This window comes from Miniopterus schreibersii, assembly GCF_964146895.1.
Source record: "Miniopterus schreibersii genome assembly, chromosome: 1".
NCBI lineage: Eukaryota > Metazoa > Chordata > Mammalia > Chiroptera > Miniopteridae > Miniopterus > Miniopterus schreibersii.
In genome coordinates this window covers 51,951,195-51,974,619 of record NC_138101.1, presented here as the reverse complement: position 1 = coordinate 51,974,619, position 23,425 = coordinate 51,951,195, and the positions used below count along the sequence as shown (strand labels likewise).

The window sequence follows — 23,425 nt, the reverse complement described above, 5'->3', positions numbered from 1 at the left end:
CTATATTGTTTAAATTTCCTAACCTTCATTTAAAAATGTATTTATTTGTTTTTGTATTTATAAAATGGGAGAAATAATAGTACCTCCCTGACATATTTGTTGAAAGGATTAATGAGATAATGTATGTAAAGTGCTTAAAAACGGCCTAATGTATGGTGCTACATAATTTATAGTTATTGTTATTCAGTAATAGTCAGTCCATTTTCCTGACTTTCCCCTTCCCCAGTATAATAGTTTACATTTCCAACAGCTTTTCTGGAAACACTACACCCTTCTTTAACATGTTCTTCCTTTGTTTTTCCTTTTTAGCACTTAACTACAGAGTTGTGTATCCGATTGTGTCTGTTTTCCCTACAAGTTTATGGGATCTTCACGATGGCAGGATTTGGCTCTATTTTCCTTCCCACTGCATCCCCAGTATCCAGCACACTGCCCGGAATACAGTGGCGCAGTAAATATTTACTGAATGATTGATGAACAAATGAGAGCTCAATTATTATTCTAATGGTTTTAATGGGCTACTAAATTGCTATGAATTAAGGAGGAATATTGTTTAAGATTCTGCAGCAGAAATGAGAACGGAATATGGAATACACATAAATTCCTGGCTTAATGCTCCATTCCAAGAGCAGGCAGTTGTAGCCCGAGTAATCTCTCCCACCTCTCCTTTTCAATCCAGGCGTCTAACGTTTTATTTTTGTTTCCAAATGGCTGTTACCTAACGTCTGCAAATGCGTTAGTTGAAATGGATTAAAGTGTGAGTTTTCAAAAATTGGAAAGTGGCTGAGAAAGGCTCCTGACGGTGTGGGGAGAGGAAGTTCACCCTCCTCTCCCTTCTGTCTCACAAGGCTCACTCAATTGTTAGAGGTCTTTCCCAGTTGATGGGGGTTTTGCTTCCTGTCTCAGCTGGAAGCTTCTTGTTAAGTAGAGGCAATAAATTAACACCTGGCAATCATCTCAGAAAGGTGGCCAACAATGCTCTTGGCTTGTCATTTCCCTAAAAAAAAGGTTTGTATTGACAGTAGCCTCCCCTATTCCCCCGGGGGGTGGTGCAGGGAGAGCAATTCCTTCTTGTGTAGTAATACAAAACATTATTTTAGTATAAAGACAGAAACTCTAAAGACAGAACTTTTCATGTTCTAGTGATTGATCTGAAAAAATTACTAATTTAGAAGGTTCTGTCTCCTGGAGGACAACATTCAAACAAGTCCACATTTGAGCACTTGCCACAGTCATGCCCCTCACTCGGCCGACTGGCATGTGAAGACGACTTAGGTGGCCTGAAATCAGCTATGGGTCACTGCAGAACTCTCAGGTCCTAGGGTTTGTTTTCTCAGAAGACATTCAGGGATTCAGATGCGCCAGGGTTCAAAGTACTCCCAAAGTTGGAGAGTAACAAAGGCTTCTTCCTCCATTTTTTTTTCTTTAACATATGATAGGAAGAAGAAATTTCAGAGGCTCAAGTTTAAAAGTGATCATGAAACATGCAGACAGCAAGATGCAAATGAACTTGCATGATATTTCTGACTCTCCGGTCTTATTAAAAAATATCTAATTCTCACTCAGTAAATACCATATACTTAACCACTAAATACCTGGACCAACTCTGGAGATAATACACTAAAATACTGAATGTTATACAAAAGAATCTTTATAAAATCCATTGAAAATGGAAACAGTTTTGTTGTTTTCTTAAGGTGATGGTTGATGTAAGGAATTCTTAAATGTTAATGTTTAAATGAAAAAAATACCTACTGCCTAGGTTAAACTAAATTAATACTTTCTTAGTGGAACAGACACATAAATGTATAAATGTTAAGATGAAGAACAAAATGCCTTTTAAAAAATCCTAATTAACAAGGCCAAATGGTAAAAATGTTAATTTGTACCAAATCAAGAGAATAAACAAATATTTTTAATGTAATTTTAAAGCAATTTCCATATATTGTTAGATTTAATCTCTAGGTATGCTAAATATGAGTAAGTGAAGACAAAATATCTTAATCTTGACAAGCAATAATTCACTCAAGTATTACTCTTGATATCCTGGATCTAGCTTGCTTTGTCAGTTCCTCTTTTTTAAACAGAAGAGGAGAAATGCAAAGTCATGCTAGCAAATGACCATGAAAGTGCTGATGTTTGTGTTAACAAAGCATGTAGGCATAGTCTACTTTTTTGGCAGAGCACAATTTTAAGTAACTTTATAAACTGCACTCGATCTATCTTTTTGCATTGAATATATATTATCTATCTATCATCTATCTATCTATCATCTATCTATCTATCTATCTATCTATCTATCTATCTATCTATCTATCTATCTATCTATCTATCTATCATCTATCATCTATCATCTATCTATCTATCATCTATCTATCTATCATCTATCTATCATCTATAGATAAAGGAAAGTCCATGGAAAAGATATTTGATGAAGACTTAAAACTGTAAATCAAAGAGAAGTAAAATAAAATATGATTTATAATATCCACATTTTTCTACTTCCTGGGTCTTTTAAAAAATGATAGGGAATAGAGTGTAGAGAAAAGAAAAGATGGTGATTTATGAAATTTAAATCACCTCACTCTAAATAAAAGCGTACATACCAAAAGAATGAAGAACATAAAGAACACAAATGTAGTGAAATAAAGTGGTCCCAAAACTCGATTAGCTTCCTCAATCTCTGCGAAGTTGATATCACCCAAAATGATACGGAATTGAGTGAAGCTATAAAAACAAAACAAAACACAACACAACACCACAATACAAAAACAAAGAATGTCCAGCATTGAGGCAGCATTTCTTAAAAGATGATTTCACACTTTCAGACTTTTTTTTCAGTGTAGACAGCTATCAAATAACAGAAAATTGTCATTCCCTTTGGAAAACTTACTTATATGAGTAACTGAAGCTTTCTGGAATAAAATAATATTCTTTCATGCTAAATGTTATTCCAATTTGGTTAAAAAGAAAATATAATGATGATTATTACTGGATAACTTATAAAGCAATAGGCTATAAGAATGTAATACATAATTTAGGTAAAACATGGTAACCCTAAACCTTCACAATGGTCATCTGGGTCTGAATTTAAAATCTTTTTTTAAAAAGATTTTGAAGGAGCGAAAATTGTATGTCTCAAAAATCCAATATTCTGACACAAACTCAAAGTGGGGTCTAGAGTTGCCACGTGTTACCAATGCTGGGTCTTAATTAATAAAATCAAGTAAAATCATTTTCATTTCTGACTTTTATCAAACAGCAACATTAATTAGGGATCCCCATGCACAAAGTCCTATTAACTTCCATTATCATGATCATCTCCTTTCCTAACTAACTCCTTTCTAATGGAATGGAAATGTGATACTGGCTACTTTTCCTGTTTTTATATTATATTTGAGAACTCTGGAAAAAGACTGAAAAATCCTGTACTGGTTTGAGTTTCTCCTAGAATATTAGAAATACTATTTCTTCCTTAGAAAATAACTTGACGTTTAAAACATATGGCAACAATACTGCATAGAAATAAAAATATAGGCAAATGGTATCTTAAAAGCTACCATTTGCATTTGGTGCTAAGAAGACCTTGATCTTGGAACAGTGTTGACTTACTACGGCTGATCTACTATGTCTAACTCCTTTCCGGCTGTTACCTCAAGCATCAGCATTTCAGAGTGTATGGTCATCTTTGCATTGGTGGGTCAATGTTTCTGGGAAAGAGAATTAATTCTCATTTTAAGCAATTACTTTTAAACACTTGGTGGTTAAATAGCAACCACGAAGATTTATCCTTTATTCTTGAGAAGGCAGTGACATCTCTGATTAAATTTTTCTTCTTAGTTTCATATATACTTACATACACTCTTGGAAAGTACTGAAGTCATCAACCTGAGTGCCAAAGACAAGGTATGCCAACTGAGCATAAGCTAAGAAAATAATGAAGAACATAATTGCGAAGCCAAAGAGGTCCTTGGCACACCGAGACATGGTTGTGGACAGCTGACTCATGGTCCTGTTGAAGTTGATGAATTTGAAGAGCTGTAAAAGAGAGGGAAGATAGCAACAGATGAATGGGTAGACAAAATGTGGTATATACATACAATGGAACATTGTTCAGCCTTACAGATGAAATTCTGATACATCTTGCAACCTGAATTAACCCTGAAAATATGCTAAGTGAAAGAAAAATGACTTGCTTTCTTTCAAATCTAGCAACTTCTACTTCTCATTCAGAAAGTATTTGTTGAGTGTCTATCATGTGCCAGGCACTACTCTTGGAGCTGGGAATATTCTATCTCGGGAGTCAGCTGGGGCTTGGAGTCAGGATTCAAACCCAGTTTGGTCTGACTGCAAAACCATACTGAGCTTTTTTGTAGACAAGGCACTGAGGACAGCTGCTCAGCTGGAGCTGCTCACAGCCCAGGGGGCGTGACAACTCCTACAGCTCTAGCTAGAAGCCTTGGTGGAGGAACCCTGGGAGATACAAACAGGTCTAGTCACGACCCTGCCTGAAAGAATGTAATGGTTCTTAAAGTTTTGGGGACAATATATGTTTACAAGTGAAGCACTAAATAAGCCACCTAGAATTTTACTTGAAGATCTCTTATAAATTGTTTCTGGCTACACCAAAATTTTTTTCAGGGTGTTGTAATCACATTTTTAATACAATTTCTATTTGTATTTCTACGAGATATGTATTATTATTACTATCTTATGAAAAAGGTTTGGTACATTAGTGATGGTTTCTCCTGAACAACCATGTGACTGAATAAAAGGTATGAGAGATACAGGATGAGGTCTACGTGCTCTGATAAATCTCAGGCATTCCAGGTGTGGATACCAATTCAGAAAAACAAGTAACTGTTGCATGTGCCTTTTAAAAATGTGCTGTTCAATAGAATTTTCTGTGATGATGGAAATGTTCTATATTTCCACTGTCCAATGCAGTAGCTACAAGCCACATATACACATCAAGCACTTACAATGTGGCTAGAGTGACCAAGGAACTGAATGTTTAACTGTATGTAATTGTAATTAATTTACATTTAAATACAGGTGGACACCTGTGGTGAGTAGCTACTGTCTGGATGGCACAATCATAGACCTTGATTGGTGATAGGCTGGCGGAATGACTGAAATTTCCTGCATCTCCAGAAGTAAGGCTTACTGCTGCTGATGAAATGCCCTAACCTTACACATACATGAAAATGCACATTGTGTCTTGGGAAAAGAAGGAAATGAGTCATTAAGGAACTGCCTGGAAGAGGTGCCCATCCCAGCTTCAGTTCTAGGTAAAGCTTCCCTATGCCCTGTACTTGGAAAAGAGGCCATCTTTCCTGAGAACATTTCCAATCAGTCATCTCTGCCCCCCCCGATTATTTCAGTTCCTTTTCCTTCATCTAGGTGACCCATATCCAGGTGACCTGTCCCTGAGTTACAGTAGCCTGGGACTCCAAGCCCAGCTGATGTGCCGAAAAGGCGTCTTATTGCACCTGTTAAACAACACCTGCAGGGACAGGCCGTGCAAGAGTGCAGGGAGCAGGGAGCAGCGCACAGGGACATAAATGATCAAATGAGTCCCACTACTCTACCTTAAAATATGGAGCAGCTTTGTCTGGGTACTTGAATTTGGCCACAAAAGCAAACTTCGCCAACATTTTGTGTAATTCATGTTCATAAAAAGAAGGGAAATATTAAAAATGCAGAACATGGTATGTATAAATTACCTTAATCCAGACAAAAAAGACTATGACCGCAGCTATATTGTTGAACTGTATTTGCCAGTATGCCAGATGCTCAAAGTTGGGGAAAGTATTTTGATCTTCCAGAAACTGTAACAGCGCCTCCACATTTGATGTTCTGTGTATGTTAATTCCTATAGCTACCACCGATAGCTGGAAAACAAAAGATTTATATATTATTACAGTGTTTTAGAAATATGTAACTTACCCTAAAATGACTAGTTTATTTCTCTTTGCACTGTATTAATTCTAGGGCTCAACGTTCTGCTCTCCTAATGGCGTCCACAAAAGTCACTCACACACACGGAAAGTGTTGAGCACTGTCATAAAACAAGTAAAACAATATGTTGGCTTTTTGCATTTCCCTAAGTTAGGAATAGGACTTCAATGAGTGCACACACAAGATGTTGCCATGTTTCAAAATTAAATTCAAACACGGATGACTTCTGTTTTTTTTGCCACCCTCATTTAAAGCACTTTCTACCCTTCTGCCTTCTCTGCCTCATATTGCTTTCTGTTTTTGTCTATGATCTTTTCTTCCATTTCTAGCCATCCATTCTTTCCTCTATTCAACCAATACATAGTGGACGTTTATGTGCTCAGCACTGTGCTGGGGGCCAAGAGGAAGCAACAGAAGTCAAACACACAAACTCTGTCTTTAAGGAAGGTAGTCTTCCTTTTTTCAGTAATTCTGCTAGTTTTGAAAGACTATTGCTTAGGACAAATGGGTGACTGAAGTAAGCCTGTAGACTTCAGAGTGTTAGAAAAAACCACAAAAATAGAGGAAATATTTTCAAAATGATTCTAAGATGTTATATTTATATTTAGGATATCATTTTAAGTTTCAGTTGGACTTTTTTCAAGTCAGGTGGGCAAGCAAATTTGGGCCAGATAAAACAAAAAAGCTCTGGCTCCTTTCCGAGGGTTCAAGGTCTGATGGAACACCGGGCAATGAGGGGGGGTGAGCAGAAAGTGCCTTTATTCCCACTGGGCCAGGAAGGTTTGACGAAGTGAGATTCCAGTGGTCCTTCCTTGTTCTTTTTAAAAGCACTCCGTCTGAACTGTTGTCTTGGCAGCACTAAGAGTTAAAATAATAAGAACAGCACAGTGAAGTAAGTTTTCAAAGAAATACTTGCAAAATGTTGTGGCTGCTGAGCCAAAGAAACTATCCTCAACTCCAATGATATCATCAGCTGCTTTGTCCAGTGGTCTCCAAATGGGGGAGGAGGCAATTCACTGGGGTGTGGGAAGAATATATTAAAGCTTCTAGGCAGTTGATGAGAAAGTGCTAGAATTCTATTTCTATTTATTTTTATCCCAATCTTTCATTCTATCTTGTGTACTGCTTACAAATGTACCTGTTATACCAATACACACACACACACACACACACACACACACACTTTATAAACAAATACATTAGGATGTGTCATCAAAGTTTTCTGACAGGCGTCCATAATCACAAAAAGCTGAATACCACTGACTAGCCTTTTGCTGATACTGAAGTAATGCAGTTAAAAAGAAGATTGCTATTAATTAGCATAAATTACATGCATCTTTTCACCATTATCCTCAATGACCTAAATATAAATAATTCATATAAACCAAATCACTAGGTTTAGCATCTTTAGAGTTCCAAACAATAATTGTCTTCTGGAATAATTTTTAATGTATACGGACTACTGTCAGCCATCCCACAGTACAAAATATTTTGGAAAATTATTTCTAGTATCATCAGCTTTCCAGCTTCCTTGAATACTGCACATTTTTTGGTAACCGTGTTCATTATTAATCCGCTGAGAATGTCAGGATCAAGAGTTCACCCACAGGAACTGGGTGATGTTAACAGGACCGTCGTGAAAGAAGGGATGCACTTCTAACCGCATCAGGGTTGGATCAGTTCCACTGTGTTCTGTAGAATTAAAAGCTCTTCTCAAGTACACATGTACATGGTTTATGAGCAGTGACAGAGTGGTTAAGATGGTTCTTGTGAGGATTAAATGAACTTCTATATATGAAAAGCTCTTGGGACTGTGCTCAGCACATATGGTTTCTAAAGTGATACCAAATGTTACTATTATTGCTCCTGTCCATATTATTATTGCCATGCAATAATAGCTCCTTTTTATGTCTTATAGCTCTTTTTATGTCTTAAGTATTCTTTTATTCACATATTAATATTTTTTACATTTAATAACATAATATGTTAACGTATTGATAATATTCGATAACATATTGTCTATATTTTACTAAACTAATCCTACGGATGATTTGATAATAACTTGATGTAAATGCTTCACAAATGACTTTCTGGCTGCGGGGGAAGAACACTGACCAGCGAGTAGAAAACTAGAAGAGAGGATGAGACAGCAGTGACGCATCACTTCCTGAGGTGTCAGAGGGGCACCTCTGCTGGTCGACCTTTAACATGTGACAACTACGCATGTTATTAGATGCTTAACTGTGTAACAGGGCTTAGCAACAGACTGGTATTGCAGAAGGGAGAAAAGCTTGCAAACATACGTTTCTACCCTGAGGCTTCTGGAAGGAAGTGGCTGATGCTGAAGGGAACCATCTTGAACGAAATGTTAGAGGTTATAATACAGCCAGGGGCAGGCAGGGGGTTTGCAGGTGTCATAGCCTTGACTCTGTCATAACTCTTACGATTTCTTGCACCTCATAGAGAAAATCTTGCTCGCCATACATTCTGTACACTGTGGGCCTTTTGCAGAAAAATGTAAATAGTGAGAGACTTTCTCTGCCACCCAAACTATTTCAGGATACTTCTTGCTGTAACGTTACACACGTGTAGAAAAATATACATCAATTTTTACTAGCAGTTGAAGAAAAATATCATGAACAAAAAACAGAATCAACAACACAAAACATTGTTTTCCCCCCCATATCTCATGGCACAACAAAGGCAAATATGAGTTATTATTGTTTTTGTTATTAGTGTGGCTACTTGAGAGGTTACTGTAAATGGCCCTTTACTTCCATATTCAGAGGGTTACTCATGCAAATTGAGGAAACGACTAGTAACAGCAGAGTTGGTGTGACAGAGAAGTTTCAGGTGCACCTGCGGAGGAGGCAGAGACTCTCACTGACAAGTTTTTATAACAGAGGTGGGATTTGGTGGTCCTGAACCTACCACAATGATCACAACGTCCAGACAATTCCAGAAACTCCTGAAATAGTGTAGCTTGTGAATGCGTATCTCCAATATCTCTTCCACCACATAGTAGAGGGTAAAGAAACAAAAGATAATCTCACAGGCCGCCAGGAAGAAATCAAAAGTTGTGACATAGCGGATCAGCTTTACAGGCTGAAATTGCCAAGATGGAATCACACCGCCTGTTGCTGGGAATTCAACCAATAACCTGCATTGTAATAAGAACAATTAAGACAGTAACAATAACAACAACATACAGATGCGTCCAGGACAGGACGTCCATCTGTTCTGTCCCTGCACTGTGAGGTAATAAAATCATAACCACATGTCACCCCAAACTAGTCGCAAAACATTTTTTTAATCAAAGCCAGTGACTCTAGACTTGAAGAATTTTATATAACAAAAGGTAAAAGATAAGTCTCCCCTTTACTTCTGGTTACTTGGAAAATGCTATATACATTTTTTTTGTAATGTAAAAGTTAATCAACAAACAAGCCTTTCTAGGCCTTTTATTAAATGCAAGTCATTCTAGTAGGCAATGAAGAAATAAGAAATATAAGTCAATGCACTCAAAACATGTATAATCTGGTTGAGAATTGTATGTTTTGTACATATATAAAGAGAGGGTCAGAGTTTCCCATTCATTCATTTGGTAACACTCATTTGAATCGAATAATTTACCCTGGGAGTACTTTTCTGCTTCCCTTCCCAGAGCCTTACAGTTAATAGGTGCTCAGTAAATGTCTCATTTTTCCCCCATTTCTACTGATGGCATTGATCTCTAGTGGTAACACAATTAAACTGAGGACATTTCTTGTCAAATTGCCATTTTATAGGTGTCCCACTGAGAAAGTTAAATGATTCACTCAATGGTATAGTCTTTCTATCAAACTGGAAATAGAATCTCTACCTCCTTAACTGTAAGACTTTTAAAGGACCTTTAGTCAGCTATTAATCATACCATTTCTCCTATTACAGGATGGGTAGCTCCATCTAGAACCTGAGCATCTAAGACCCATGCATGAGCAGTAATCAAATATAGGCAGGGGTCACAGCAAATTAGAATTGGTCACAGAACTGTGAAAATATTTCCTTCCTCTTTACTGTCAGTCTCTGCTTTCTTCTCCTGCTTTTTTTCTTTTTTATAAGAAAATCAGGAGAGCAACACTGAAATGAAGAGCCTCGTGACAGCCTCAGTGCAAACTCACAAGGTCAGGAAGTAGCCTTTATGCCAAGTCATCTCTCTCTGGGCTGTCTTGCCCTACATCTGTCAACCCCTTCCAGAAACTCAGACAACAGTGTAGAGAAATGAAGTAATTGCCTTGACAGTATTCACCCCTAAAGTATGGAGAGGAAGAGAAAGACATACTCAAGACCTTCTATAAATAGACATTTCCTTAAAAGTCAACCAGCACTGCCAGCCTGTTTCTACCCTCTTCCTATCCTTGCTGGAATCATTAAAATGTTCAATAAAAATTGCAATAGATTTTCATTCATTTCTGGTAATAATTGTTATTTGTTTTAATGTGATATTACTTTCTGCAAAAGTTGTTAAATATAAGGACTGGGAAAAATCTAACTGGCCATGTAAAGCAAAGTTGAGTTTAGCCTCAAAAATGATCACAAAATAAAGATATTATGAAAATTTATCCTTATTTGGTAGGTAAATATGTGTGCAAGTAATTCATGTTGACGATGTTTAGGTGTTGGCGAAATGGTCACCAGGATGATTCAAGTGGGTGAGCTCCAGACCTCCTTGCCTATTCTACTTTCTTTTTAAATAACACATTACCTTCTAATATATAGTTTAATTAATTTGTTGGGGTTTTTTGTTTGTTAATTGCCTACTATCTATCTTTTCCTGATTGATGCAAAGCTCTGCAAGGGCAGGGACCTTTATCTTGCTCACTGATGTGTCCCAAGGACCTAGAATAGTGCCTGGCACCATATTAAATGTTAAATAAATGTTTGCTGAGTGAATGAATGAATAAGAGGCCCCAGACAAATGAGTGGAATCTCTGTTGGTGTCCTCACTGTCACTTGAGTGCTTATGATGGCAATGCCACAGGATCTGTAAGAAGGAACTTGATGTGCCTGTGGCAAATCTTGAATACAAGCTGATAACCTGGGTATCCTACTGAACCCAGAAATGTTACTGACCACTGTGCTCATGTTCTAATACCAGGGGCATCATCTAGGATTGGGAAACTCAGGGAAATGAGTCAAGATTTGATGGCTGGGGCCTTAGTCATGGAGCATGGAGCACCGATCAGCCTTACAATGAGTACAAATAGATGTTAGCAAAACAGTGTTGTTGGGAGGAATCTGAACCAGACTTAAGGTTTTCCCAACCCATTAGAATTCAGGATCCTAAATCCGTTCCCTCCAATATCCTTACCCCAATAAGCCTTCAGTTTTCACCCCTCCCTTGCTATCAGCTCTGATGCTTGACATTCAGTCAGCCAACTGCAGGCAGCAGTTTTCTGGCCTACCTCTAGATTGGGATGCACCTACAAATACACGAAAATGTGTGCGCTGGGTACACACCTGATCACACAGAAAAGGTTAATGTTGGCGTTGTACACTGAAAAGTCAATAAAAGTTGCCCTGGTTCCTCGGTCCAGCCAGACATTTTTCTTGAGGCTAGCAATCTGAGCGGCTGTTTCCTCCCTTGTTCTTGACAAATCCAGGTAGTAGCCAGCTCCACTATAAGTTGCCATCACGCCCCAGTGGCTACTCCCATTCAAGTCTTTTTCGCTTGTATAGATCCAACTAATTAAAAAACAAAATGAAAACAAACAGGTAAAATCAGTAGAAGACTTGTGGTAATTACAAAGATAGTTGGTTCCTGGTAAGAGAGAGTATGTAATTAAAAATATGTAAGTCTTACCGAGTTGGGTGATGTGCTTGGCACGGTGCTTCATGAGTGTTTTCTTACTTAATTCTCATAGAGTTATTATTGCCATTTTAGGGAGGAGGGCCCTGAGGCTTAGAGAGGTCAACTTAGTCTCAAAACCTTTGAGAGCAGAGTCAGGAACACAGATCAGGACTGTCTGGCTCCATACCCTGAGCTATTAGCCGTTAGTTCCTATGGCTGCCTTCCGTGGGTAACTGTAGTCTAGGACTAGACGACCCTAGGCCCCCAAAGAAGACTTCACCCAAAAGAGGTACAAGTTCATCGAGTGCCACTCTTGGCAAATGAACTAACTACGACTCCACACGGCATTTGGGAATTTAATCCACAAATATTTGCAGAGGCTCACTTAGGAGCCAGATGTTTCTTTGGTATTTATGGGGATATAAAGATGAACCAGGATCTTTTTCCTCCCAAGTTTGTAACAAGTAGGGAGAGATGAGTCGTAATTAAACAATTAAAATACAAGATAAATGATAACAAGAATAAAAAGAGCAGTATAGAGAAATTTCAGATCAGAAGAAAGTTGTCTTTGCTTGGAGGTCCAGTGATGGGAAAGGGGGATCACATAAGCTTTGGGAAGAAGTCACATTGGAACCAGCCGTGAAAGGTGAGTAGGGTTCGGACTTGCTCAGACAGGTGGGTGGGAAAGGCATCTTCAAGCTGGAGCCAGGCAAGGCCAGAGAAGTACAAGGCACTCAGCCAGTAGTTTGAAGAAAAGAGGGTCAAAAGGGAGACAGTTGGTCAGTTGTGAAGGGCAAGCATGGAGTCACCACAGGGAAAGTTTCTGAGAGGCTCAGAACTGGGTTACTCTGGCGGCGGCAGGAAAGACTGGTGTGGTGAGCAGCAGAGAGCCCATGCGCAGAAAGGAGTTAACAGAGCAGGTCTGAGATGGCCTTTCCTGCCTGCAGGGTTGGACTTGGTTGGAATCTGGAACCTGACTGATAAATAGTTCTCTACACTGATATATAACTTTCCCTGACTGGCAGGAGTGCCTTACCCTGCCCAAGCTGTCTGCACACACAAGGTGGCTTAGGCTGAACGCATGCTTTCCTTCTAAGACCCTGGGATTGTGGTACATGCCAGGAGAGGGTACCTATTTGACCAGCACCCTGTTAACACTAGGGCACTATGCCCCTAATGAGCTTCCCTGACAGATGACATTTCACACATGCTGTTGCAAATGGTTACTGGAGGAATGAATCCTATCCCATGTGAGGCTACTGGGAGAAGGCTTTGGGAAGCCTGCCCTTTGTTTCAGCCGGACGTCGCCCCATGTGCCCGCACCTTCTGCTGCTTCTGCTCTATGATCCTTCTGCTGCAACAAACCTTGGCCATGAATATGAGTATACGCTGAGTGTTGTGAATCCTTCCAGAGAATCACTGGACCTGGGGGTGGTCCTGGGGGCCCTGACACAGCTCAGCCAGCAGTCCCTGCAATAATCAAGAGGTGGTGAGGCCTGAACCAGAGCAATGACGGTGGGAAGACGGAAGGACAGACAGTGTCTCCACTGCAGTGACTGTCAACAGGACTTGGCAACTGACTTGGAAACTAGGGCAAGGGAGAGGGGATATCTCAAGAACGACTCTGTGCTCTCTCTTCTGGGATAGTGCGAAGATGGTGGTGCCAGCAACAGGAGGAAGGGCAAATCCAGTAAGAAAGTGATAGGTTCAGTTTGGAGATTACGGAACTATAGGAGCTGGGGGGACGTGTGGGAGAATGCAAATTTACCTTCTATCACTAGAATGTAAGATCTGTGAAGACACGGCATTGGACTCTGCTTTGTTGACTGCTGCTGCCACCCCAGGGCCCTGCTAGGAAATGAAGACCTCACCGGGAACATGCAGACACATGCGGACACTCAGGGATGGTGAGTCATCAAATAGAGATGACAGGGGAAGGCATCTGAATTTCAAGGGAAAGAATATAAAGAAAGAAAAGGCAGAGATCTGAATATAGAACCTGGGAGCAAGACAGGAGGGGGGAGGAAAGAAAGGGGGTGCAGCATTAAGAGAACCCGAGTCCAGTGTCACTCACAGAAGTCAAAAGAACAAGCTATCAGCGCCGCACACTCTGCAGAGGCTGACTAGGAGGAAGACGGAGAGCTGTCCAGTGCATCTGTTAACTAGAGGTCACTGGGAGCTTCCAAGAGAGATCTCCACAGAAAGGATTTTAAGCTTTAAGGGGTGAATCGGTGGTAAGGAAGTGGAGGTGGCAAGTGAAGACTGTTCTTTCAAGAAGTCTAGAGTTGAAGGGAAGGAGAAATGGGAGTAACTTGAGAATATGGTAGGATCACGGGGCAGCTTAGGCACACACAAGAAAGATCTTCAGCAGTCCGCCCTCAATGGAAATCGCTTATTCATCCACGTACCCAATAGCTATTTACTGAGCATCTTTCCAGGCCAGGCACTGTTCAAGGCTTTGAGAACAGGGCAGTGAACAAAACAGAGTCCTTGCCCCCAAGAAGCTTGAAGAATGATGGGGAGCTGAGGGTGGCAGGAAGCCACCTTAACATAACTGACAGGAAAGAAGAAAACACAGGTTTTGGGGTCAAGCTGGTTAAATCCCAGCTTGGATCCATTTACTACCTGTGGCACTTTGGATAAGCGAGCCTCTGTTTTTTCATCTATAAAATGGAGGTGTTACCTACTTCAGAGTTGTTTCGTGGTGAGTAGATGAGACAATGGATAAAATCATTTCTTAAACAGCATCCGGCATGGGGCAGTGGCTACATAATTCTCTTATTTATGATATGAGATAAAGTAAAATATTTGACAAGGTTCCACAGTTTAAGGGCATGCTTATGCTTTGTGGGAACTAGAAAAAGGAGCACTGGAAAGGAAAATCACTATCATAACCTGGGGGGAAAAGTCTTTTAAGTTTAGTCTCTTTACTCTAAATCTTCTGATTTTTACTAAATTTCTTGTGGAGCCTGGCATTAAATAGGGTATGTACTAGATGACAATGAATCTGATCATAGAAAAGGTATATGAACAAATCTGGAATTCTGGGAGCCTGCGCTCCCAGAAAAGGAATCTAGATGAATGGAAAGAATTAGCTTAGTAAAGCTCAGATGGCAATTCTCACCACAGTAACTTAACCATGGCAGTGACCCCCAGAGGCCCACTGTGGAAAAGCCTGAGAGTTCTCATTTCTTTCTAATAACTACATAATTCTAAAAATAATGACTGTCCTCCCTTAATATACGAAATGTTTTAAGTATGTATATCAAAGAGCATAAAAAAATCCCTGTAAATATGCACATTATAGATATACATTCAAAACCATACACACACTTTGAGAAGCATGGACTTTAGACCAGATAGAAAAACTCCCCCACAGGCTTATTATCCACTTTAAATAACTGCACTTGGAACAAAAATTTATTTGTAAGAGCTCACAAAAAATTTCTATACCAGAAAACTGCCTAGTAATAACCTAGTGAATGATATCACTGGTTATATAAAAATAAGATCCAGGCATCTTAAAAGAAACCTCTGAAGGCCCAGTAGCTTCTTTCTTGTGGACCATTGGTCAGTGATTTAGCCTTTTGAAAAATATGTATGTAGAAGCTGAAAGGGGGTAAAAAGCAGAGAAAACTTGAGAAATCAAAGGTCAATTTGGTCATGACCTTAAATATAAGCATTGAAAGCATCTTCTTAGATGAAGGAGCCAGAGAATGGATGGATGAATGAATGAATGACTGAATGTCAGTGAGAGGCCAGGACACAAGGCCATGAGCCACATACACTTACGCGGTTCCATTTCTTAGACCAAATGGAGCCCTGTCTTCACTACTGACAGAGTAGACATCATAGCACTCTTTAATTTCATCTCTCAAGTCCTGGGGGATAGAACAGGATCCATTCCTGACTTTGAGTTGCCGTATCCGTGGTACCCCCAACAGGAGGTTCTCGTAGTAGATGAAGCTTCGGTTGTCAGCTTCAGTTCTGTTGCTGGGCTGGGTCTTCCAGTAGAGCCCATCCAATAAGGCGCCTTCTGTGAACTGAAAGCACAGAAAACATTTTTGAAAAGCTCCAAGCTCAGCGGCTGCCTTGCTCCTTCCTGGAATGTTTGCATGACCAAGAGGGTAGCACTGTGAACATAGCAGAGTGACAAGGGTGGCTTTGCTGTCAGAGAGATTTAAGTTGGCTCTTACTCCATCATTTGCTAGTTGTGAGGCCCAGAGCAGGATCCTCCTTGGAGCCTGGGTTCCTGCACCTGTAATGTCCATCTTTTGCATGGTTACTACATCTGATTTGAAAGAGAATGGTCTAGATCTCAACAAACAGGTAGAGTGCTCAGATCTCAACGAGGTTCAACCTATTGGGATTACCCTGCAGTTTTCACTTCACAGTATGAACAGAAACCAAGAAATCTCATCTTTTGATATTTTCAGGTTTTGTTTTTAGTTTTGCTGGAAAGCAAACACTAACATGCTCTAACTCTTTCGGAGGCTTATGCTTTTATTCCACCGATGGTTACCAAAGGAGAGTGTCTAGTGAGGCAAATTCATGAAACCATTACAATTTATGATTACAATTTTTCTTACAGCAGCACTTTCTACTGGCTGTAGTTGGGATTTGCCTTCTATTATGACTGCTGGCCATTCTCACTAAGATTCCTGTGAGACGCATTTTGGTTATAGTTATTATTTAATATTTAGACGATTTTACTGAGCAGACTTTATACATGAGATATCTGCAAGGCACTTAAAGTGTTACAGATGTTTTAACTTAAAATTATTTAAGTTTTATTGGGTTAAGACCTCTTTTTGTATACCATAAATACTGTATTTTCAGTAAAAGGTAAAACAATGGTGCTGACTGGTTTTCTGAAGTTTTATGCATATTGCACAATAGTCCTTAAATATACAAAAACTACATAAAGTAGCATTTTTTCAGTCTTGTTAAAACTGGAACTAATGCCTATGCAGTTAACATGGATAACATGTATAAAGATGTTTCATATATTATAGAATAAATATATAAATCAAAATTTCCTATATACCACTAAATTTGAGAGTTGGGGTAGTAATATTTTGAGTATTAATTTATTTTTAGGGATTCAAGATAGAATTTTGTGTAATGTATTTCTGTAAATGCTTTTCAAAATATTTGTCTGTGGCAGTGTGTTGTTTGCTGCCACCTAATTGCTAGGATGCTATTGTTTAAAACTTTTAATTTTTAAAAGTGCATGTGATATTTCAAATGAATAATGAACAGTACATTTCTTTTCTAAAAAAAATATAGAACACTTCACAAATTTGCATGTCATCCTTGTGTAGGGGCCATGCTAATTTTCTCTGTATCACTCCACAGAATAATAGGCACACAGTAGGCGCTTACTAAAGGGAAACTCTGACTTTTGCCTTAGGACTGAAGGCTGGGGTAGAGGGGGCTATTTACATAAACCCACAGCCATGATCAACTTCACTTTCCTTTATTAAAATAGTTAATAATAATCAGGGTTTGAAACTTGTTTGGAAAGGAAAAGGCTCTAGTTTTGATAAACAGTCTGCCATCTGGTGGATCTTTTAACTGTTTGGACTTTTTTCCATACGGTGAACTCTCTAACCCCGGCCCACCTGCTTTTAGAGCTTGGCATTTATTATCATAGAACTGTGTGTATGCGTGAAAAGTTCCTTGTTAGTTTGCCTACAGGAAAGACATCAAGCCATTCTCTGTGTCTTATCAGATGATCAACAGAGATAAGCTGATTTGCCCAGCTGAGGTAAGAAAATGTTCATATTACTCAAGTGCAATTTTGGATGGCAAGTATTTTTAGGCTTTAGAATGAACATGTTCCTGTAATCCAGTTTCCTCTATCTTTTAAATCAACAGCTCTGATCCCTGGGTTTTTTAAGAATTTTAGAAAATATCTCCTCAGGAAGAAACAATCATTTCTTTTCCAACCCCCCTCTGCCCTCCCCCCCATTTTTGTAGGTGCTGAGCCCATATCTTCCACATTACTTGCATGTTTTCCCTATGGTATCATTCATTGTTCATCCTCTGCTACCGTGCTGGAATCTGGCAATTTGGGAAGGGGCTGGGTTGAATTTTACATTAGAGATCTTCGTATCAAGTGCCTTGTAGCAAGCACTGGTCTAGGGTACCTGCCATGGTCAACAGACACAAAAAAGAAAAAAAAACCAAAGGAAGACAAAACAGCTAAATTTTACCCTGTGGGCCTTACATCCTGAGAGGTACTCAGGATAGTTATTGCATCATGAATGGCTGTGTGAATTATAAACCAGGTGTGGAAGTGTCCGTCGGGCTAGACCACAGCCCGCTTTTCTCACTCCCTGGCCATGTGGAATCACTCTGAATCAACCTGAGACTCACTTACAACCTGGGGAATAGCGGTGTTTACCTTGTATGGCTGCTATGGGGATTAAGTAAGTTAAGGTCTGAAATATTCAGCATGGGGCAAGGTTACATACTTCTAACAACTCACTATAACGTTCACATCTTACACAGCAGGCCCTGCAGGTACTGCCAAATGGAACTTAGGAAGCAAAACGAACAATTTTCAGTGACAAAGAGGTACTTTCAAAGTTATTAGTAAATACCTTCCAGAAGTCTTCCATTGAAGAAAGCGTTTTAAAGTTCGTTTTCTCCATTTTGGACACTGGGGTGTCCAGGAAGAGCTGTGACATCACGCGAGTGTAGTAGTACACGCTGGAGCTCATCAGCCCGTAGGTCACTGGAACACACAGAGCCGGTGAGCTGCACGCGGCCCGGCCCAGGGCAGACGGCCGCCGGCCTGCGCTCTCGCCCTCTCCCCCTCCCCGGCACTCTTCTAGGGTAGCTCCCTACCTCCCTGGTTTCTAAAGGAAATACGTTAACACTGACATATGTGAAACAGAACTGGCTCACTACTGAGTACTGAATTAAGATCAGGCGTGTTTCCTCGACATCTGGGAATTCCAACAGGCCTCTCCACCTTCACCTCCCAGCGCCTCCAGGTCAGACCCTCTGCACCCGGGAGGCTGCTCTGCACAGGCCCCAGGGCAGGCCACACCCAGCTCCCCGGCCCACAGCGGTGCAGGTGCTGCTCACTCTCCCTACAATGGTACGTGCAGGCCATCCTCTGTTTGTTCCCAGATCAGTTCTCCACTCTCCCCTTTTTGGTCTCCGTAACCATGCCACACCTCTATAAATGTCCCTTCATTAAAACTCTCTTTAGTTACCACTTCCAGTTTTTCATATCTTCCCCTTCAGGATGCTGACAGATACAGACACATCTTCCTCCCACCTATCAAATCTCCTATGAAACCCTCTAAACTCAAGCTCCACCCCTGCCATGAAGACTGGCTGATCAGACCAGCGCATTCTGAAAAGTCCAGGAGGGAGGTGGGAAAATAATTCACAGGTTTTAATAGATCACAGGTCAGGGTTTGAATCTTGACTATGCCTCTTACTTGCTATATAATCTGTGCAAGTTGCTGAAACTTTCTGAGCTTAAATTTTCTCTTCTGTAAAGTGAGGATTATTAGCTATTCCATAGGATTTTTTGGTGCTTAAATAGAAATAAAAACTAAGAATTATCCAATTCAGTGGCTGACACTTAAATATCCAATAATGGTGGTTCATCCTTCTTAATCAGATTGCTATAACATATCTATTACAACTGTCAGCACTTTAATGAGTACTATCTTATGCTGGACTCTGATGATTGCAGGTATAATATGTATAATCCCTATAATTAGCTGACAAAAAGCTTCCAGAAGAAACACATTTTATACTTCTTTTGGCCATAGTTCTCAACACCCAGCAGGTGATTAATACTTAGCTGATTCTACAGTAATCTCAGGCTTCATAAAATGCATTTTAAAATCTTGTTTTAAATTATTTGGGATTAAATGCTATTTAGTAAAATCTCTCTCATATAATCCCCTTTCCCAACCGAGCATCACAGAAAATTAAGATTATCAAGAGAGTAGACAATAGTGATCGAAACAGAAGTATGTCTGAGAGTCCACGTCGAGCAGCCAATAGAGCATAAACACACCTAATCCACACGACATGTGTGCTATATTTAGAGGGGGTTTCCAGTTTCCTCAGTTAGGTTTCTTCCTCTGTCATCCTATGGCCCTCTAATTAGGACAGGAACAGTCCTCTTTAAGTGTTACATGACCTGCCACCTTTCAAACACTGTACTGGAGCAGAGTTAAGGGTTTAGGCTTTTAATCCATTCACAGTTACGGAACAAGGTGTTGGGCATGAAAATGAGTAAGATGTGATCTCTGCCCTGAAGAACAGGAGCTCAGAGTCCTGGGGAGAACACTGCCTACCCAGCCCCACAGAGGGATGGGTGGGGTAAAATGTATTCTACAAAGGTCTTCTGTAGACCACAGTCAGTCAAGGCAACAAAGCTGACATGATGCTAGAGAGTAGTAGTGAAGGCCCCCCAAGGCCAACTAAATAAGTTTATTTTTCTCAGTTAACTTGAAATTGGAATCTGTATTGGATTGATTAATGCATATCATTCTGGAATTTTTTACCTGTGGAGTCTTTTTGTTTTGCTAAAAGGAATTTTGACAACTTATTTAAATTTTTTTATTTATAAAAATGGTATAGTTACATATAAACATAAATTTTAGCAAATGATCTAAAAATATATCTCCTTTAATTTCTTATTTTTCAATTTTGGTTTTGCTTTTGAAACACTCAAGACCTGTATGGAATTTTATGGCTTCACTAAAAGGGAAGTGATGATCCCCTTGGCTATGTAGCGCCACCTGCTGGACACTCAGAGAAACAATGCCATCTAGCTTTGAGGGGAATGATTATTCAATTACCAATCTGCAAACATTAATTCAGTCCCTCCCTTGTGCCAGGCCCTGGGCTGGTCCGTGGGATATCTTTGAGTGACATCTCCACACACTCCAGGAGTCAGATGCACCATGACTACATCTAGGCTGTACCTAAAGGGCCCCTGCATTTGGAGTCAGAATGATTTGGGTTTGAGTTTCCAAGTTGCTTCATCTTGAATGTCTGCCTCTATGTTGTTGGTCTCAGTGTCTTGGGATCTTGGGCAACTACTTAACTTTTTTTTTTTTTTAATATGTTTTTATTGATTTTTAGAGAGACAAAGGGAGAGGGATAGAGAGATAGAAACATCGATGAGAGAAAAACACCATAGATCGGCTGCCTCCTGCACACCCCCTACCAGGGATTGAGGCCGCAACCCAGGCACGTGCCCAGAATGGGAATCAAACCAGTGCCCTCGGTTCATGGGTGGATACTCAACCACCGAGCCACACAGGCTGGGCACTACTTAACTTTTCTGGGCTTCCGTTTCATTATCTAGAAAATGGGAATAATAACATCTAGGGCTTTTGTGTAGCTCAACTGGAGAAATTATGTAAAGAAATGTATATCTTTGCATAAGACTTATATCCTTTCAGTCCCTGATGAAGAAAGCCCACTTGGAAGGTAGCATCCACTCTTTAAATTAACTAAATGGTGAGAGAAAAATAATTACAGCATAAAATAGGTAACCTTAAGTGAGGACTAGAAAGGAGAATATTTAAAAATATAATGTAAAGGACACATATATATCCCACACGCATATATTTCTTCTGCTATTTAGTCCTTGACTTAGCTCCCAAGTTCCATTTCCATAAAATAAGCCAGAATAAAAAATATCATCACAGCATCACCAGCTAATCAGCATGTAAATTAAACAAAACTGTCTTAAAAACGTGCTTTCATTTCAAAATAGGCAGTGGGTACTATAGTATTCCTAATATTGTAAAAATATAAACTCAACTAGGAAAAAAATAAAGGACATTGTACTGAATGAACCCCAAATCATTATAATAAAAAGCAAAGAAAAGTGTCCCAGTGTAACAAAAGGAAAGAAAGAAACCTAGCAGGAAGGCATAAAAGGAGAGGGGAAAAGATGACAAAAACTTGACAGATGTATGAAATGTGAAGAGGTTAAACTTACTAGATGGCAAAATCTTATTAAATATTGGTTAAAAAAAATGAAAATTGCATCTCTAGAACTTTTATGAGACCCACTCAAAATGAAGCAAAACATAAGGGAATGAAAAAAGACGTATTAGATATATATTAGGGATAAAATATTTTAAAACTTGTTAAGTGGCATAATCATCTGACAAAGAAGATCATAAAGTGAGTATTGAGCTAAATAAATGGATTATTCTATACTGATAAATAATACCATACATGACGACTTAACTACAATGAACTCTTAGGCACTGAGTAACAACATCAAGATATAGAAAGCAATACCTTCTAGCAATATAAGGAGAATTACCAAAATCACAATCGTAGTTGGAAACTTAAATTTATATTCTCTCAATCTTGGACAGAGAAAGTAGACAAAAATTAACCAGGGATATTTGAGTTTTTAATTAAAAATGTGATTTAATGTATATACATCAAACTTTATACTGCACCAAGAGATCACACATTTTTTTTCAAATATCCAGGAAACATTTACAAAAATTAGTAATTTGCCAGGTTACCAAAGGGAACATCAGTAAATCCCTAAATTTAAGACTCAACCAGGCAGGTGTCCTCATAAGCAGCTGGCCATGTGAAGAAACAGACACAGGGAGCACGCCCTCTGAAGATGGAGAATGGCCGTGAGGCAGCTACAGGCCACGACACCAAGGGTTGCCGGCTAACTGCCACGAGCTAGGAAGAGGCAAGGAAGGGTACCCCGACAGGTCTCAGAGGCACTATGGTGCAGGCACCTTGATTTGGGACCTCTTGCCTCCAGAACTGTGAAAGAGTAAATTTCTGTTGTTTTAAGGCACAAAACAAAACAAACCTCCAAACCAAACAAAAAACTCCTCAGAAAAACCAAAAACCAACCAGCCAACATTTTTCAAACCACATATGCAGAGTATTAACATAAAAAAAAAAAAAAAATACAGATAAAACCAAGCCATTTAGAATTTTTAAAAAAAATTCTCTTAATAATGCTTGGGCTAAAGACGAAATAAAAACTGCCACACATATATAAATACACCAGATAGAAAGAGAGTAGAGCCAAGGTGCCTGGCCCAGGATTCCAGGCCATCCACCACAGAGTGGCACCATCAGCCTGAACAGGAAACGCGGCTTCTTTGCCAGCTCCGTGTTGTGCCATAGCCTCAAGGGGGCGCAGTGGAGATAAAATACAAAGACATCAGAAAGGGGCTCTACCAACCCAAACTGCCGTCTATAACCGCAAAGTGTGCTGTACATAAATCACACCGGGATTAGACTTGAACTGCTTTGGTTGTGGTGTCAGGGGAAGTTGTTAGTGAGCAGGAAGTACTGGGGGATAAGACAGAAGGAAAGTGGGCGAGTTGTCAGCATTTGGTGAGAACATCCATGTACCATATCTGAGATGCACCGAACAGCATTCCCGTCTCCCCCCTGTGTGAGGGAGACAGGCAGATGCGTGACCTAGTGTGACAATCCGATGTGAGGAGCGCTGTGGCAGGTGCCCCAGAACATCAGCGCAGCTCAGCGGGGGGCTAGTGGACAAAGGCTTCCCAGGGAGCTGGCTCTGAGCTGATCTTGAAGGACGAGGGGGGAATTAGACCAACAGGAAGGCGGGAGCATAGGCCT

At 39.8% G+C, this 23,425-nt stretch overlaps 1 protein-coding gene across 1 annotated transcript in view; it reads right to left on the bottom strand.

Annotated features, from left to right (window-relative positions):
• Positions 1-23,425, bottom strand: part of PKD2 (polycystin 2, transient receptor potential cation channel) — a 48,188-nt gene that overhangs the window by 12,405 nt on the left and 12,358 nt on the right. Inside the window, exons 3-9 of the mRNA XM_081158210.1 lie at positions 18,400-18,533; positions 15,584-15,834; positions 11,461-11,685; positions 8,893-9,121; positions 5,727-5,894; positions 3,857-4,038; positions 2,607-2,727 (exon numbers count right to left, since the gene is read on the bottom strand). Coding sequence (XP_081014336.1) covers positions 2,607-2,727; positions 3,857-4,038; positions 5,727-5,894; positions 8,893-9,121; positions 11,461-11,685; positions 15,584-15,834; positions 18,400-18,533 — 1,310 coding nt within the window. The remainder of the gene's footprint in view (positions 1-2,606; positions 2,728-3,856; positions 4,039-5,726; positions 5,895-8,892; positions 9,122-11,460; positions 11,686-15,583; positions 15,835-18,399; positions 18,534-23,425) is intronic.